The 14,666-nt window shown below is 45.2% G+C and overlaps 1 protein-coding gene across 1 annotated transcript in view; it reads right to left on the bottom strand.

Annotated features, from left to right (window-relative positions):
• The window catches only part of CFH (complement factor H), a 135,762-nt gene that overhangs the window by 42,570 nt on the left and 78,526 nt on the right, over positions 1 to 14,666 (bottom strand). The window contains exons 19-20 of the mRNA XM_065409917.1: positions 12,249 to 12,425; positions 3,523 to 3,699 (exon numbers count right to left, since the gene is read on the bottom strand). Of these exons, the coding sequence (XP_065265989.1) occupies positions 3,523 to 3,699; positions 12,249 to 12,425 (354 nt within the window). The remainder of the gene's footprint in view (positions 1 to 3,522; positions 3,700 to 12,248; positions 12,426 to 14,666) is intronic.

Here is a 14,666-nt window from a genome sequence, read left to right on the forward strand (position 1 = left end):
TGCAGTTAGTAGAATTCTAAATAAAGTTGATTAAACAATTTCACAAAGAATTATTGATGAATGATTAAATTATTTAATGACTATTTAGAAATGCATTAACTGCATAAAAAGCATATATTCTACTAAAAGTAGAGCATTCTATATATGTATTAACACTTCTCCTTTATGCTTCTATCATTAAGACTTTGTATAATTATTTAATGACTATTTAAAAATACAGTAAATGCATAAGAATATTTTCAGCTAAAACTCTGATTTTATATATATTAATATTTCTCCTTTATTTTTGACGTTAAGGCTTTATTTAGAAATGTACTAGCTTCATTAATTTTTTTTTTTCTAAAATGAAATAATTAGGGCTGTCAATTAATCACAGTTAACTCACACAAATAACGCAAAACAGATTAACTCAATTAAAAAAATTAATCGTGATTATTCGCAGTTTCAATTGCCCTGTTAAGCAATAATAGAATAACAATTTAAATTTATTATAAATATTTTGGATTTTTTTTTCTTTTTTAAATATATTGATTTCAATTACAACACAGAATACGTGTACAGTGCTCACTTTATTTTTTTTATTACAAATATTTGCACTGTAAAAAGATAAACAAAAGAAATAGTATTTTTAAATTCACCTCATACAAGTACTGAAGTGCAATCTCTTTATCATGAAAGTGCAACTTACAAATGTAGATTTTTTTTGTTACATAACTGCACTCAAAAACAAAACAATGTAAAACTTTAGCGCCTACAAGTCCATTCAGTCCTACTTCTTGTTCGGCCAATTGCTAAGACAAACAAGTTTGTTTATATTTACGGGAGATAATGCTGCCAGCTTCTTATTTACAATGCCACCTGAAAATGAGAAAAGGCATTCGCATGGCACTGTTGTAGCCGGCATTGCAAGTTATTTACGTGCCAGATATGCTAAACATTCATATGCCCCTTCATGCTTCAACCACCAATCTAGAGGACTGCTATTAAAACTGGGATTAATCGTGATGTTTTTAATTTAATCATTAATCGTGATTAATTTTTTAATTGTTTGACAACCTTAGAAATAATGCATGTTAACATATATGTATTTCACAATTTGTTCTGCCATTACTACATTATATTGCCCTGGGGCTGAAGCAGAAAATGTTACAGAAGTTTCTGAAAGTCACGGATTCCATGACTTGCATGACCTCCGTGACATAATCTTAGCCTTAGTCATGGTACCACTCAATGTAAACAATACTTGCAGATTACTATCTAGTTAGTTTTTAGAATCACAATTTTGGTTTTCAGAAAAAGGTGCTGTTACTCTGCAGATTTATTGTTTTTTTTTGTTTTTTGTTTTTTAATATTCATATTCACCCAGACAGCCAATGAAATCCTGGTATATCAAAAAAACAAAAACAAAAAAAAAATGAACCAGTAGAGCAGGGGTGGGCAAACTTTTTGGCCCGAGGGCCACATCCAGGTATGGAAATTGTATGGCGGGCCATGAATGTTCATGAAATTGGGGGTTGGGGTGATGGCTTTTCCTGGGGGTGTGGGTTCTGGGGTGGGGCTGGGGATAAGGAGTTGCAGTGGGGGAGGTTTAGGTTGGCTACTAGGAAAAACTTTTTCACTGGGTTACCTAAGGAGGTGGTGGAATCTCCTTCCTTAGAGGTTTTTAAGGTCAGGCTTGACAAAGCCCTGGCTGGGATGATTTAGTTGGAGATTGGTCCTGCTTTGAGCAGGGAGTTGGACTAGATGACCTCCTGAGGTCCCTTCCAACCCTCATATTCTATGATTCTATGAGGGGTTGGGGTTGCAGGAGGGTGATCTGGGCTGGCACCAAGGGGTTCGGAGGGCAGGTGTGGGATCAGAGGTGGGGAAAGGGGTTGGGACGCAGGAGGGGGTCAGGGGTGCAGGCTCCGGACAGCGCTTACCTCAAGCAGCTCCCAGAAGTAGCGGCACGTCCTCCCTCCGGCTCCTATGTGGAGGCGTGGCCAGGCAGCTCTGTCCTGTCTGCAGGCGCTGCCCCTGCAGCTCCCATTGGCCGTGGTTGCTGGCCAATGAGAGCTGCGGGGGAAGTGTGCGGAGCCCCCTGGTTTCCCATATGCATAGGAGGTGGAGGCATAAGCACCGATTCCGTGGGTGCTCTGGAGCACCCATGGAGAAAAATTGGTGAGTGCTGAGCACCCACCAGCAGCTCCCTGCCCCAGCTCACCGCCCCGCCCCCTTGCTCCAGCTCACCTCCGCCTCCTCCACGAGTGCACCACCGCGTCCTGCTTCTCCTCCCTCCCTCCCAGCATTTGCGCTGCAAAAGAGCTGTTTTGCAGGGCAGGGAGGGAGGGGGGAAAAGGGGGAACGTGGCGCACTGGGGGAAGAGGCGGGGCTGGGGCGGGGATTTGGAGAAGGGATCCAATAGGGGCAGGGAGTTGGGGCGGGGAGTTTGGGGAAGGGGTTGGTATGGGGGCGGGGTCAGGGTGGGGAAAGGGTGGAGTCGGGATGGGGCCGGGGCGGTGGGGGCGCGAGCCCCCCTCCGGCACCGGAGAAAGTTGGCGCCTATGGGTGGAGGGGGGACGTGTTGCTGCTTCCGGGAGCCGCCCGGAGTCCCGGCATGCACAGAGCGGGGCAAGCCCTGGACCCCGCTCCCTGGCTGGAGCTTGAGGACCGGATAAAAATGTCTGAAGGGACGGATGCAGTCCCTGGGCCATAGTTTGCCCACCTCTGCAGTAAAGTGACATCACTTTTTTCCGGAAGCTTAACGATATATGGTGTTATCCTGGTCCTATTGAAGTCAAACAAAGTTTCTTCCACTGACTTCAATGGAGTGGGCATTTCACTAATAGTCTCTTGTGTACTGTCTAGCTCATCTGGAAGTGGTAGTGAAACTGTGGTCCTAAATAATACAAAAAAGAGCATCATTATGCAACCTTATTCACATTATGTTATGGGTCAAATCCTGAAGTCCTAACATCAGACTAGTGAAACGCCAACAGACCCCGGTCATCGGGGGGCAGGATCAAACCTGGGACTCTGGAGCTAAATGCACGAGCCTCTACAGCATGAGCTAAAAGCCATATGGCCCTTAGCTAAGGCTGTAGTAGACTCATTAATCTCTAAGTGATCTCAGCGCTATTAGAGGGGACAGAGCACCACAGCCAGGAGGTGTGTGGGTTACACTAGGTACACTGAAGTCAATGTTAACTACTCAACATGAGCAGGGGTGGCAAAATTTGGCCCTCAACCTTTACTCAGAAGTTACTCAGGCCAAACTCCCATTGAAATCCACTGAGGGTTTGCTTGAATAAGGAGCGTAGGGTCTGGCCCAATGTGAGAATTTTCTCATTAATGCTCCACATGACCATTGCCAAGAACATCACAGACTAGAAATAGATTTGCTTTCTGGCTTTCAAGTAAGCATAAACTTGTACATTAAAAGAAGAGATACAGGGAAGCAAACTCTTCTGAATGAGAGTGAAGTTTTTGATTCTAACAATATCATCACTATTAGGCTATTTTAGAAATAGGAAAGTAAAATACCTCTGCATTCTGGTGGTTGGGACCACTTCCCTTGCTTACATGTTACCGTTGGAGACCCAATAAGGCTCAGACCTTGTGTACATCGATAACGCACCCTCTCGCCAGGGAAATAGTTTCGCTGTTTAGCACCTAGAATCTTACCATCAGAAATCTCCGGTGCAGGTGCACATCTCATATCTGAAAAGACACATGAAAACACAATCACTGACACATTCCCATGGAGGACATCAGGTTAGCTAAAGCATTTACAGTATTCCATTAATTGTGTACAAATTCTATTCAAATCCTCTAGTGATTAACCAGTCCTGTTTAACGGAACACTTTAAATTGCAGAGAGGTGACAAAAAGGCTTCCAATAGTGAATTGATTTGGGTTAAGATGCATGGATGGGTCAAGATGCAAGTCAAACAAAATCACAAGTTTCTGGAAAACATTTCATACTTGACAAATCAATCAATCAAACTTTCTGACCAGCTCTCTACACATCATATTGTGCTCTTCCTCCCTAACCCACTTGGAGTTTATGCTCTGTGGCTGAGGTGGCTATGACAACTAAACTCTGCCAAGTTCTCCCCCAGAAACAACAAGGGCAAAGCCATGTAAGCTTCTGCAATAACTTCTTCTGTTTCTCTTCCATGCAAAGGTGGTAGGGCCTTCAGGACTCCAAATCTGTGGCTCTGTCTTTGCAGGAGCCACTTGTCTTTCCAATTTTCATTCTGGCCCCTGACAACACAGCTCCAGCATGTGTCTGACTAATGGTTCTCAAATCCATGAGGAGACTTTGCAGAGTGCTAGTGGCCAGTGTCAGCTCTGCTTAAAGAATCATTGTAAAAAGAGCAGAGGGGAGCTGGGTTTCTCACTTGGAGCATCAAATCATCCTCTTTTGACTGTTCTGTGTCAGTAGCACTGCTAGCTACTAGAATGAGATACTGCTTATATATTTACAGCCTAAGGATCAGTGAATGACCTACCTGCTTGACAGACCACCTCCTTTCCCAAGAGATATTGGCATTGGAACCAGTGAAGGCCCTGGAGCTATGGCTGCACTGAGTGGAAGGGCTTCACAAAATTGGCAGCTCTCCAAAAGCTAGGCAGTCCAACCTGGGCAGAGCTGGGCCAATGTGACTTTGAGGAAAGGTGTGTAAGCATATGCTGCACCTTCCTTGAAAGGACAAGCAGCTAAGCACAACTCTGTTTACATAGGTGGGAAGAGTCTTTCTTTTGGAGCTGCAGCCTTTAGCTGTTTAGTTCCTGTTTCAATCTGGGTTGCAATAATGGGAAGGTGGTATAGACAGCAATTCCAGCAACTGGATGGGGGGAATATTACCATATAGTTAAATGCACTGTATCAGCTGGCCAGCTGGCAGAAAACAATTGATGAGAAGTAGGGCTCAAATTGGGTTGTGTCATAGACACAGCACTTTTTTGGGGGGGAGGGAGGGGTTATTTTATATGCTTCACACTCTGAGCTTTCATGTGGAAAACTAAAGTAAAGATCATGAGGAAAACCATAAAAATAGTGTAACCGATGCCGAGATGCCTGCCTGGTTCTGCATTTAGCTTGGAACAATATTTCTAAGTGGGGTGAATACCTTGTGAATCTAAATGGGGTTGGCTCAGATGCCCAACTATTTCACTTGTGATCAAAGCAGGTAAAATAACTGAAAGAGTATCACAGAACTCTACAGAAGACAGAGAATGGATGGCATTTGGGAGATAGCCACCGCTTTCTCCCCCCTCAACCTCCAACCTCTAATTGTGGAGTCAGGAGGATGCTTCCCTGCCTCTAATGGCTCTTGCTGCAGACTCATGCAGACATCACAAAATCAGTTATGCTCAGTTGAATATTTTCAAAACCATGCAGACTAGAACCAATATGTTTTAATGAAGGTTGAGATTCTGATGTCAACATAGGACCCTGAGAGCCAGAGAGTAGGTTCCTATTTGTGCCTGTGCCTTAACCCAGCCCTGCCCAAAGGTGTATGAAAATCACACTCTGAGGCAACCAGTTTTGAGCATCTGCAGAATCTCCTGAGAGTAACATCTCACCTTGATATACCAAGAGAGTATAGATTAAGAGAGTACCACCAACTTCCCAACCCCCAGCTTGAGCCCTGGTGAAAGGGTGGGACTGGCTCCTGCGTAAAACTCCCAGAAGGGGATAAAAATGTAAAATACAAAGAGCAACATTTATCTGAATCAGCTCACTACAGCTACTAATGGTTTGGTTCAGCTAGTAAAATGGCTGCCAATATACGAGCAATATACTATGGTATGAGTTCCAGCAATGATAATGTGCAAGAAGCATACTCAGGGAGTCCAGCGACCAGATGGGGTCTACACTATTTGGTGAAGTCTGCTCTCAGTTCTGGCCACAAGTTGGCAGACCAAACCAAATGCTTCTTAGTAAGATAAAGTTGGACAGTAGGGATATGATAAATCTACTTTGGTTGGGTCAGCCAAATATCAAACAACACCTGTTTGCATTCAACTGTTCCTCAACAGTTCCAGAGAGGCCAGCACTCCCAGAAGGAAAGAGACAGCATGAAGACCTGTGGCTGACCACTAGGTCCAAAGATTCCAGGCAGTGCAGAATAAGGAACTGCAAGACACATCCTCACTAAGTATATGTAGCATTAGTTCATGAGTGTTCACTCAGGTCCTGCAGAATGCAAAATATGAGGCAGTTACTCACCTTGTGCAGTAATGATGGTAATTCAAGATGTGTCCCCCTGTGGGTGCTCCACTGTAGGTGTATCTGCGCCCTTGCGCCTCTAATCAGAGATTTTTGGTAGCAGTGTCCATTGAGCCAGCACATGCGCACTCCCTCCCTCATGGTCTGCCTTGAGGCTATCTAGCACTGTGCAGGTGAACCCCCCTCAGTTCCTTCTCTACTGCAGACCCCTTGTGTAGAACTCTGAAGTAGAGGGGAGAGAGAACCCATAGGGACACACATCTTAAAGAACCATCATTACTACACAAGGTGAGTAACTGCCTCCTATTTTGCATTCTGCAGGACCTGAGTGAACACTTATGAACTAATTGCACAGGCATTCCTGACAGCTCTTAGCTCCAAACATTGATATGGAGGATCACTTCTGTGAAAGCCACTTGTGCACTGAACCTTGTGGTTGTATAGGTGAGCTCCCCAGCCTATTAGGGAGGCATCCATCCTACTTGAGGTGAAAGGCATCCATTGTTAAAGTCAGCATCAGTGGCGGTTGCATGAATGGAATGCCTGCTCAGATATTGGATGGGTCTTTCCACCAATCCAGGGAGTGCTTTACTGTGAAGGGCAGTGATAACACTTTGGTTAGTCTGTCCCTGTTAGGGGAATAGACAGATGTGAGCTGCATCTAAAGACACTTCATGAACATCTGGGCATTTGGAATGACAAAGGTGCATGCTGCCATATGACCTAGCAGTTGCAGACAGTTCCTGGCCGATGTTTGGGGCTGGTCTGGATGTCTCTATGAGACTTGTAAGGGGGGTAAGTCTGTGTAGTGGGAGGAACGCTCTCACTTGTAGTGCATCGAGGTTGGCGCTGATAAACTCCAGTCGCTGTACTGGGGTTAGTGTGCTGCTATGATGGAGAGTACGTTGGAGAATACCCTGGGTGAAGTCATCTGTACTGATAAAGGTCCTGCCCAAAGGTAAACCATAGGAATCTCCTGTACAATGGTTATATTGAGATATGGAAGTAGGCGTTGTGTAGGTCAAGGGCCAGAAATCAATCTCTTTGCTCTAGAGCTGGAATGATGGCTGCTAACATGACCACCTTGAACTTCTGTGCCTTCCCATATTTGTTTAATACCCTTAGATCTAGAATGGGCCTCCAACTCCCTTCGCCTTGGGGATCAGGAAATAATGGGAGTAAAACCCCTTGCTCCTAAGTTGTGCCAGGACTGGTTCTATGGGCCCTAGGCATAACAAATTATCTACTTTCTGATGAAGTAGCTTCTCGTGAAAAGGGTCCCTAAAGAAGGATGGGGAAGGAAGGTTGGGGGAGGGATGTGAATTGAATGGCGTAACCCTTCGAAATAATCTCCAGGACCCATCTGTCAGAGGTGATATTCTCCCAACGGCTGTGAAAGAGGGCCAGGTGAAGGGGCGTAATAGATGTGTAGATGGCTGCTGATGTTGCAAGGTATAATTGTTCAGGCCCTCGACTAACCCGTCAAAAGTGCTTAGAAGAGGTGGTTTGAGAGGTCACGGTTTGGGGTGCTGACTGATTCCGTTTCTGAGCTCTGGTCCTCTTATGTTGCAGCTTGTAACTGTACTGAGATGGTTGGTTTTGAGGAGGTTGTGATCTGTGCTGTGACTGAGAGCTATAGCTTCTCTTCTGTTCTGCAGTATAGATTTCCGGGGAGTGTAATGTAACCTGGAATCCTTCAAGGTATCTAGAGTGGAATCTATCTTCTCTATGAAGAGCTTGGGGCCTTCAAACTGGAGATCTTCTTTGGGCAACACAGAAAGTTGTAGCTAAGACGCCTGCATCATTACCACTGTCATGGAGACTAAGCGAGCCACTATATCAGCTACGTCCAGTGCCATCTGTAGCACCATTCTGGCTATTAACTGACCCTCTCTGACAATGGCCTGAAAGTGCTCCTTTTGCATCTCAGGTAAATGTTCCAGAAACGCAGTGAGTTTCCCATAATTAATAAAATCATATTTGGCCATGACAGCTTGGTAATTCACGGCTCTAAACTGTAATGTCACTGACAAATACGCAATCCTTCCAATCCCGATCGGATGGGGTTGACTTGGCATGATGTTGCATGCCCCGTGCTTTAACTGCATCCATTAGATGGAGTTGGGTTGCGGATGTTGAAACAGGGCAGTATGCCTCTTTGGGAGGGTTGTAGTATTTTTTGTCAGCTCTCATGCTGCTTGTTGAAATGGAGGCTGGTGTCTGCCAGATAACTTTGGCAGGATCTAGAATCGGCTCATTAATTGGGAGGGCAATTCTGGATGAGGAGAAGGTGTGCAGAATATGCACCAGCTCGTGATGTGTATCTGCCACCTCCTGTAGGGGAATGTGCATCTCATCTGCCACCCTCTTGGTATGATCCAGAAAATTTTTACAATCATCACCTACTGATGGGGGGCGGGGGGTCATACAGCTTCATCTGGTGGAGATAAGGAGAAGTTTGCTGGAGGAGTAGCTTCCCCTTCGAACCTTTCTTCCTGTTCTGCAAAAGCTTCTTCTTCCCCTGGCTCAGGAGCTCTGGACAACCAGGCTGTAGGAGATTGTGAGAGACACTGGACAGCTGTGATGTGTGGGATGTCTACATCACCTAAAGATCCCAATATGGCCTTGGAGAGGGGGAAGGGCATGGGGGAAGTGGGGTTGCCCCAGGGGCTGTGTACCACAATTGTGGGTCAGCTCGATGGAGTTGAGAAGTCCCCTTGTATTGTGACAGCAGGCCAAGATGAGGGGCCAGGGAAATGATCTCCTCCTTGTCACTGTCAGACTTGTCACTGGGTAAGAGTGGCACTGAGTGGGGTATTGGTGATATATGGCCCGGAGCTGAGAGCGATTCCGGGCACTGGGATGTGCTTGGTACCAGGGCCCTGGTATCAAGTAATGGGGATTGCTGTTCTCCCCCAGTTGTCAGGTCTCCAGGGTACCGGAGCTCATGTGATACCGTGGGCTCACTTGGTACCGGAGAGGATTGTCAGTGGTACGTTGTCAGTACCAATGGTTGAGAGGGTGTAGAGCACTCCCTAGATGGGAGTTTTTAGTGGAGGCCCCCTTCTGGGTACCGTGCTCCAGAGCTACCGGTGCCATGGGTATCAAGGTGGTTGCACTGGGGAACCGCTCTGGCTGGCCAACCACTCAGAATCCTTTTTATGAGCCTTTACAGGGGGAGTCTGCTGGTTTTTTCATGACTCTGTCCCCTTTGAAGTTAAAGGGGATGATCTGGGGTTGGCACTAGAGTCCCCTGGAGACTGAAGTGTCTTCTCCATAAGGAGGAGTTTTAACTTCAGTTCCCAGTTCCTGCAATACCACAGCTTTAGCGGGCTGTATGGGATCGCTTCCAAGGGATATGGGACTCTCCCTGGCACCAGATACTCCTTCTTTTCCTCTTTTTTTTTTTTAAGTGATTTTTTTTTTTTTTTAAAGAGTGTCTTCCAAACACTCTGTGGGAAGGGAAGGATCACCCCTGCCAGGAAAGGAAACAAATTCTTTTTCTTTTTCTTTTTTTTTATCCCAATGGGATAAAAAGGAAACACTAACTATTAAGGAGAACAAAAGAAACAAAAACAACCACTACTTATGCTAATGATGCAGATAAGGAAGGGACAACTGCTTGCTCCATTCGAGGACAAAGGAGGTTGAGAAGGAACTGAGGGGGGTTCACTCCTGCAGTGCTAGATTGCCTTGAGGCAGACCATGAGGGAGGAAGAGAATATGTGTGGGCTCAAGGGACACTGCTACCAACAATCTCCCATTAGAGGTGCAGAAGCACAGATGCACCTATAGTGGAGCACTTATAGGGACAGTATTCGAAGAACCACCACCAGTTTGTGTGGATTATCCTGAACCAACTCAGTCTGTATTCCTAGAGAGGTGGTTACCCTTTTCATAAATTCCTGGTACATTTTATAATCGTCTAGGTCAGGGGAAGATGATTCTGAAACAGGAGCCTCATCTGTAAATAATGAAGAAGTGTTGAGTGAAAGGATTAGTGTCAATCTGCTCTACTGTCCGCTGAACATCTTTAACAGGAGGGTCAGAAACTGGAGGGATAATCTCCTTCAGCTGCTGGGTACCAGTGCTGGTACACAGAATGGTAACAGTTAGAGAATGGCACTTTGATTGAGACCTAGCAGAATGCTGACTATGAGAAGATGACTTGGAGTCTGGAGAAACCCCTCAGATTCCAGAAAGTCCACTGCTGTACTTCATGCAGTACCATGCTCAACTCCAAAGGAAGCTATGTCTCAATCTGCTCCTGTAAAAGTTATGCACAATGACCTGCACAATGAGGAATAAGGAGATGCTTAAGATCTCCTGTAATGAGATCCCAATGTTTAGGATCCCACTTCTAGCCTGAAGAAGAGCCAGCATTGGAATGCCAAGCTGGCAAGGTACTATGTGGAGCAGATGGGTTGTGGGACCTAAACCAACGTAAGATGGAGAGTACCAGAGGAAGCATCTGGGGCTTTCCTGATAAAGGGACCTGCTGGACAATAGAGCTTTAAGACTCTGGCACTACTTACAAAGGCTCAGATCCCAATGGCACTGAATATGTCAGTGCCAAGGAGGATGCCAGTACCATGCTTAGAGGAATAGGCAGAGCCTGGACATTGTTCTGCACTAATAGTAATCCAGCACCAACAGGCATAAGATATCACTGGCTGATGCATACACCTCAGGTGTTGTAGATACCAAAACAGTAACATGCATTGCAGCAGAAGACTATGCTGTTGAAGGTCTCGGCCATAAAGTCTATGCTGTTGAAGGTCTTGACTGGCCATGAGGTGTTGGAGTCGACAACTCTGCATTGATTGAATGTGGGAATATGGGGAAGAGCCTCACAGGACCTGGTGTCGCTCTAACCTCACTAGTGGTCTTCTTTGAAGAAGACGACAATGAAGACTATGATGACTTTTTCTGGTTGAAGAGGCTGAGCTGATGGATGACTTCTGCTCATTGCATGTTAGAGAATGATATCTTCTTTCTGACTCTTTTTGACATGGGGAGGCCACGAAGTCTGGCGGTGTGCTTAGAGAGTCGACTCTGAATCCCTGTATGACCAAGTGGCTGGGTTCCAAATGGGGACACAAAGCTGCTTCCACCAGGACATCTCAAAGTAAAACTGCCTTCAATTTCTTTGACCAGGTTTTAAACCCCCTACAAATAGGGTACTTATGCCTAATGTGTCCTTCCCACTTCAAGCAGTGGGAGTGAGAATCGGTGACTGTCATAGATTTGCTACAGTCAAACAGCACTTAAATCCCAAGGATTAAGACATGCCCTGGTATTGAAAATAAAACTTGAAGAAGAACAAGATAAAAACAAGAAAATATTTGAAAATGAGTACCACTATCTAAACTACAGCTATACTAAACCATTTACAATAAAAGAATGCTAAAAATATTTCTAATGGGAAAGGTGTGAGATGCTCACACTGTCCATCTATGGGTGGCAAGGAGGAACTGAGAGGGTTAAGGCAGCTTTGACCATTCATGCCCTTAGCTACAAGCATGAGTGTGCAGGAAAAGTGCATGTACCACCTTGACAGGTACCACTATGGGAATATGTTCTCTGGCTTCGATGAACTAGTGCACACACAACCAAAGTGGAATGGACAGGTGCAAGCACTTCAAGACACAGGGACTATAGTGGATCACAAATTGAATGAGTCAAAAGTGTGATGCTGTTGTGGAAAGGGCAAATGTCATTCTGGGAAGTATTAATAGGAATGTCATATGTAAAACAAGAAAGGTAAATGTTCCACCCTAACTACTGTCTACATAGTTAGAAAGTTAAGTCCCAAAACAGGTTACTTTGGGATGCTGTATAATCCCCATCATTGGAGGTTTTAAGAACAGGTTACCTGTCAGGGATTATCTAGGTATACTTAATCCTGCCTCAATGCAGAGGGATGGACTAGACGACTTCTCAAGTTCTTTTCCAGTCCTATGATTGTATGCTCCCAGCTCACCAAAGTGCACCTGGTCTTACTGGTTTTAATTAAAATACAAAAACCTACCTTTGCAAATTGGTGGTTGGGACCATTCTCCATCTTCACAAAATACATAATTTAATTCCATACTTTCAAATCCTTCCTGACATTTATATTGCACTCTATCACCAGGCAGATACCTTCCCTCCTTATTATTTACAATATCAGCATTGGTAACTTCAGGTGGAGCGCTACATGTTGCATCTGAAAAGGGAGAGAGACAAATAAACATACTAGTAGTGAAACTCTATTAATGTAGTATCTTATTTTCATGAAATATGTTATGTTCCATCAAAAAGTGCACTTACATAAATGGAGGTGTGCTGTTATTGACATGAAATGGGACCGTATAGATCATTGTTGCAACCAAAGTCCTGTAGTGGCACCAAATCTTGTATAAAGGGGGTCAAATAGGGTGTCTAAGACAAGGTTATGGTTTGCTGGTTACGGTTATGCTATCTGTATATGTGTATCATTTTTGTAGTTGAAATTATGAATATTGGCTCTATACGGTCTGTATTTCAAACTTCTGCTATGCTTCTGGGTGACACCCCAGACAAGTTGGTGTCAGCTCTGAGTAGCTTGCTTGATGGCCCATTAAGGACCATCAGCTATACAATTGACCCATTGAGAGAAGGCAGATACTCCTTGTAACCCTGCAAAGTATGCAGGGACTTGCCCATGTGACTCCAGACTCCATTTTGCTGTAATTTTCCACAGTAAGGACAAAGAGGTGTTCTTACACCTGGAAAAGACTATAAAAGGCTGATGCCTCATCTCCATCTTGTCTTCAATCCTGATTCTTACCTCTGAAGGGACTTTGCTACAAATGGAAGCTTTACACAAAGGACTGATGACCCATCCCAGCTATGGATGTACTCCAGAGACTTGATTTGAACCTGCAGTTTATTCCATCACTGCTACAAGCCTGAACCAAGAACTTTGCCATTACTGAATGTAATTGATTCCATTTAACCAATTCTAGCTCTCATCTATATCTTTTTCCTTTTATGAATAAACCTTTAGATTTTAGATTCTAAAGGATTGGCAACAGCGTGATTTGTGGGTAAGATCTAATTTGTATATTGACCTGGCTCTGGGGCTTGGTCCTTTGGGATTGAGAGAACCTTTTTTCTTTTACTGGGGTATTGGTTTTCATAACCATTTGTCCCCATAACGAGTGGCACTGGTGGTGATACTGGGAAACTGGAGTGTCTAAGGGAATTGCTTGTGTGACTTGTGGTTAGCCAGTGGGGTGAGACCAAAGTCCTCTGTCTGGCTGGTTTGGTTTGCCTTATAGGTGGAAAAACCCCAGCCTTGGGCTGTTACTGCTCTGTTTTAAGCAATTTGTCCTGAATTGGCACTTTCAGTTAGGTCCCGCCAGAACCAGCATCGTTACAGTGGCGTAGTCATGCTAGGATCCACAGAACCAGGTCAATTAAGCTTTGGGTAAGAACCCCACACTATCCAAATTTGAATTTTGGTATTGAGAGTTTGTTGGTTAAAGATCAGTGACTATGAGCCAAAAAGCAACAGCAGAAGAAATGAAACTGCAAGCCCTGATTGACAGCCTGCAATTTGAACATAAACAAAAAAAGACGGTTACTCACCTTTATAACTGTTGTTCTTCGAGATGTGTTGCTCATATCTATTCAAAGTAGGTCTGTGCGCGCCACGTGCACAATCGTCGGAAGATTTTTACCCTAGCAACACTCGGTGGGTCGGCTGAGGCGCCCCCTGGAGTTGCGCCCTTATGGGGCCAGATATATGCCCCTGCCGACCCAGCGCCCTCTCAGTTCCTTCTTGCCGGCTACTCTGACAGTGGGGAAGGAGGGTGGGTTTGGCAGGGATATGAGCAACACATCTCGAAGAACAACAGTTACAAAGGTGAGTAACCGTCTTTTCTTCTTCGAGTGCTTGCTCATATCGATTCCAATTAGGTGACTCCCAAGCCTACCTAGGCAGTGGAGTCGGAGTGAGATGTCGCGGAGTGAAGGACCGCTGAACCAAATGCCGCATCATCCCTGGACTGCTGCACTATGGCATAGTGAGAAGCGAAGGTATGCACGGATGACCAAGTCACTGCCCTACAGATCTCCTGTATGGGCACATGAGCCAGAAAGGCGGAGGACGAAGCTTGAGCCCGAGTAGAATGGGCAGTGAGGCGGGTAGTTGGGACACCAGCCAAGTCAAAGCACACACGGATGCATGATGTAATCCAAGACGAGATTCGCTGTGAGGAGACTGGGCGGCCCTTCATCCGGTCTGCCATCGCTATGAACAGCTGGGACGTCTTCCTAAAAGGTTTTGTTCATTCGATGTAAAAGGCAAGAGCCCTACGGACATCTAGGGAATGTAGCTGTTGCTCTCATCGCAAAGTGTGCGGCTTCGGAAAGAAGACCGGGAGGAAGATGTCTTGTCTGCCTTCCATGTCAACCACCACCT

The sequence above is a fragment of the Emys orbicularis genome, chromosome 8, assembly GCF_028017835.1.
Source record: "Emys orbicularis isolate rEmyOrb1 chromosome 8, rEmyOrb1.hap1, whole genome shotgun sequence".
Classification (NCBI taxonomy): Eukaryota; Metazoa; Chordata; order Testudines; family Emydidae; genus Emys; species Emys orbicularis.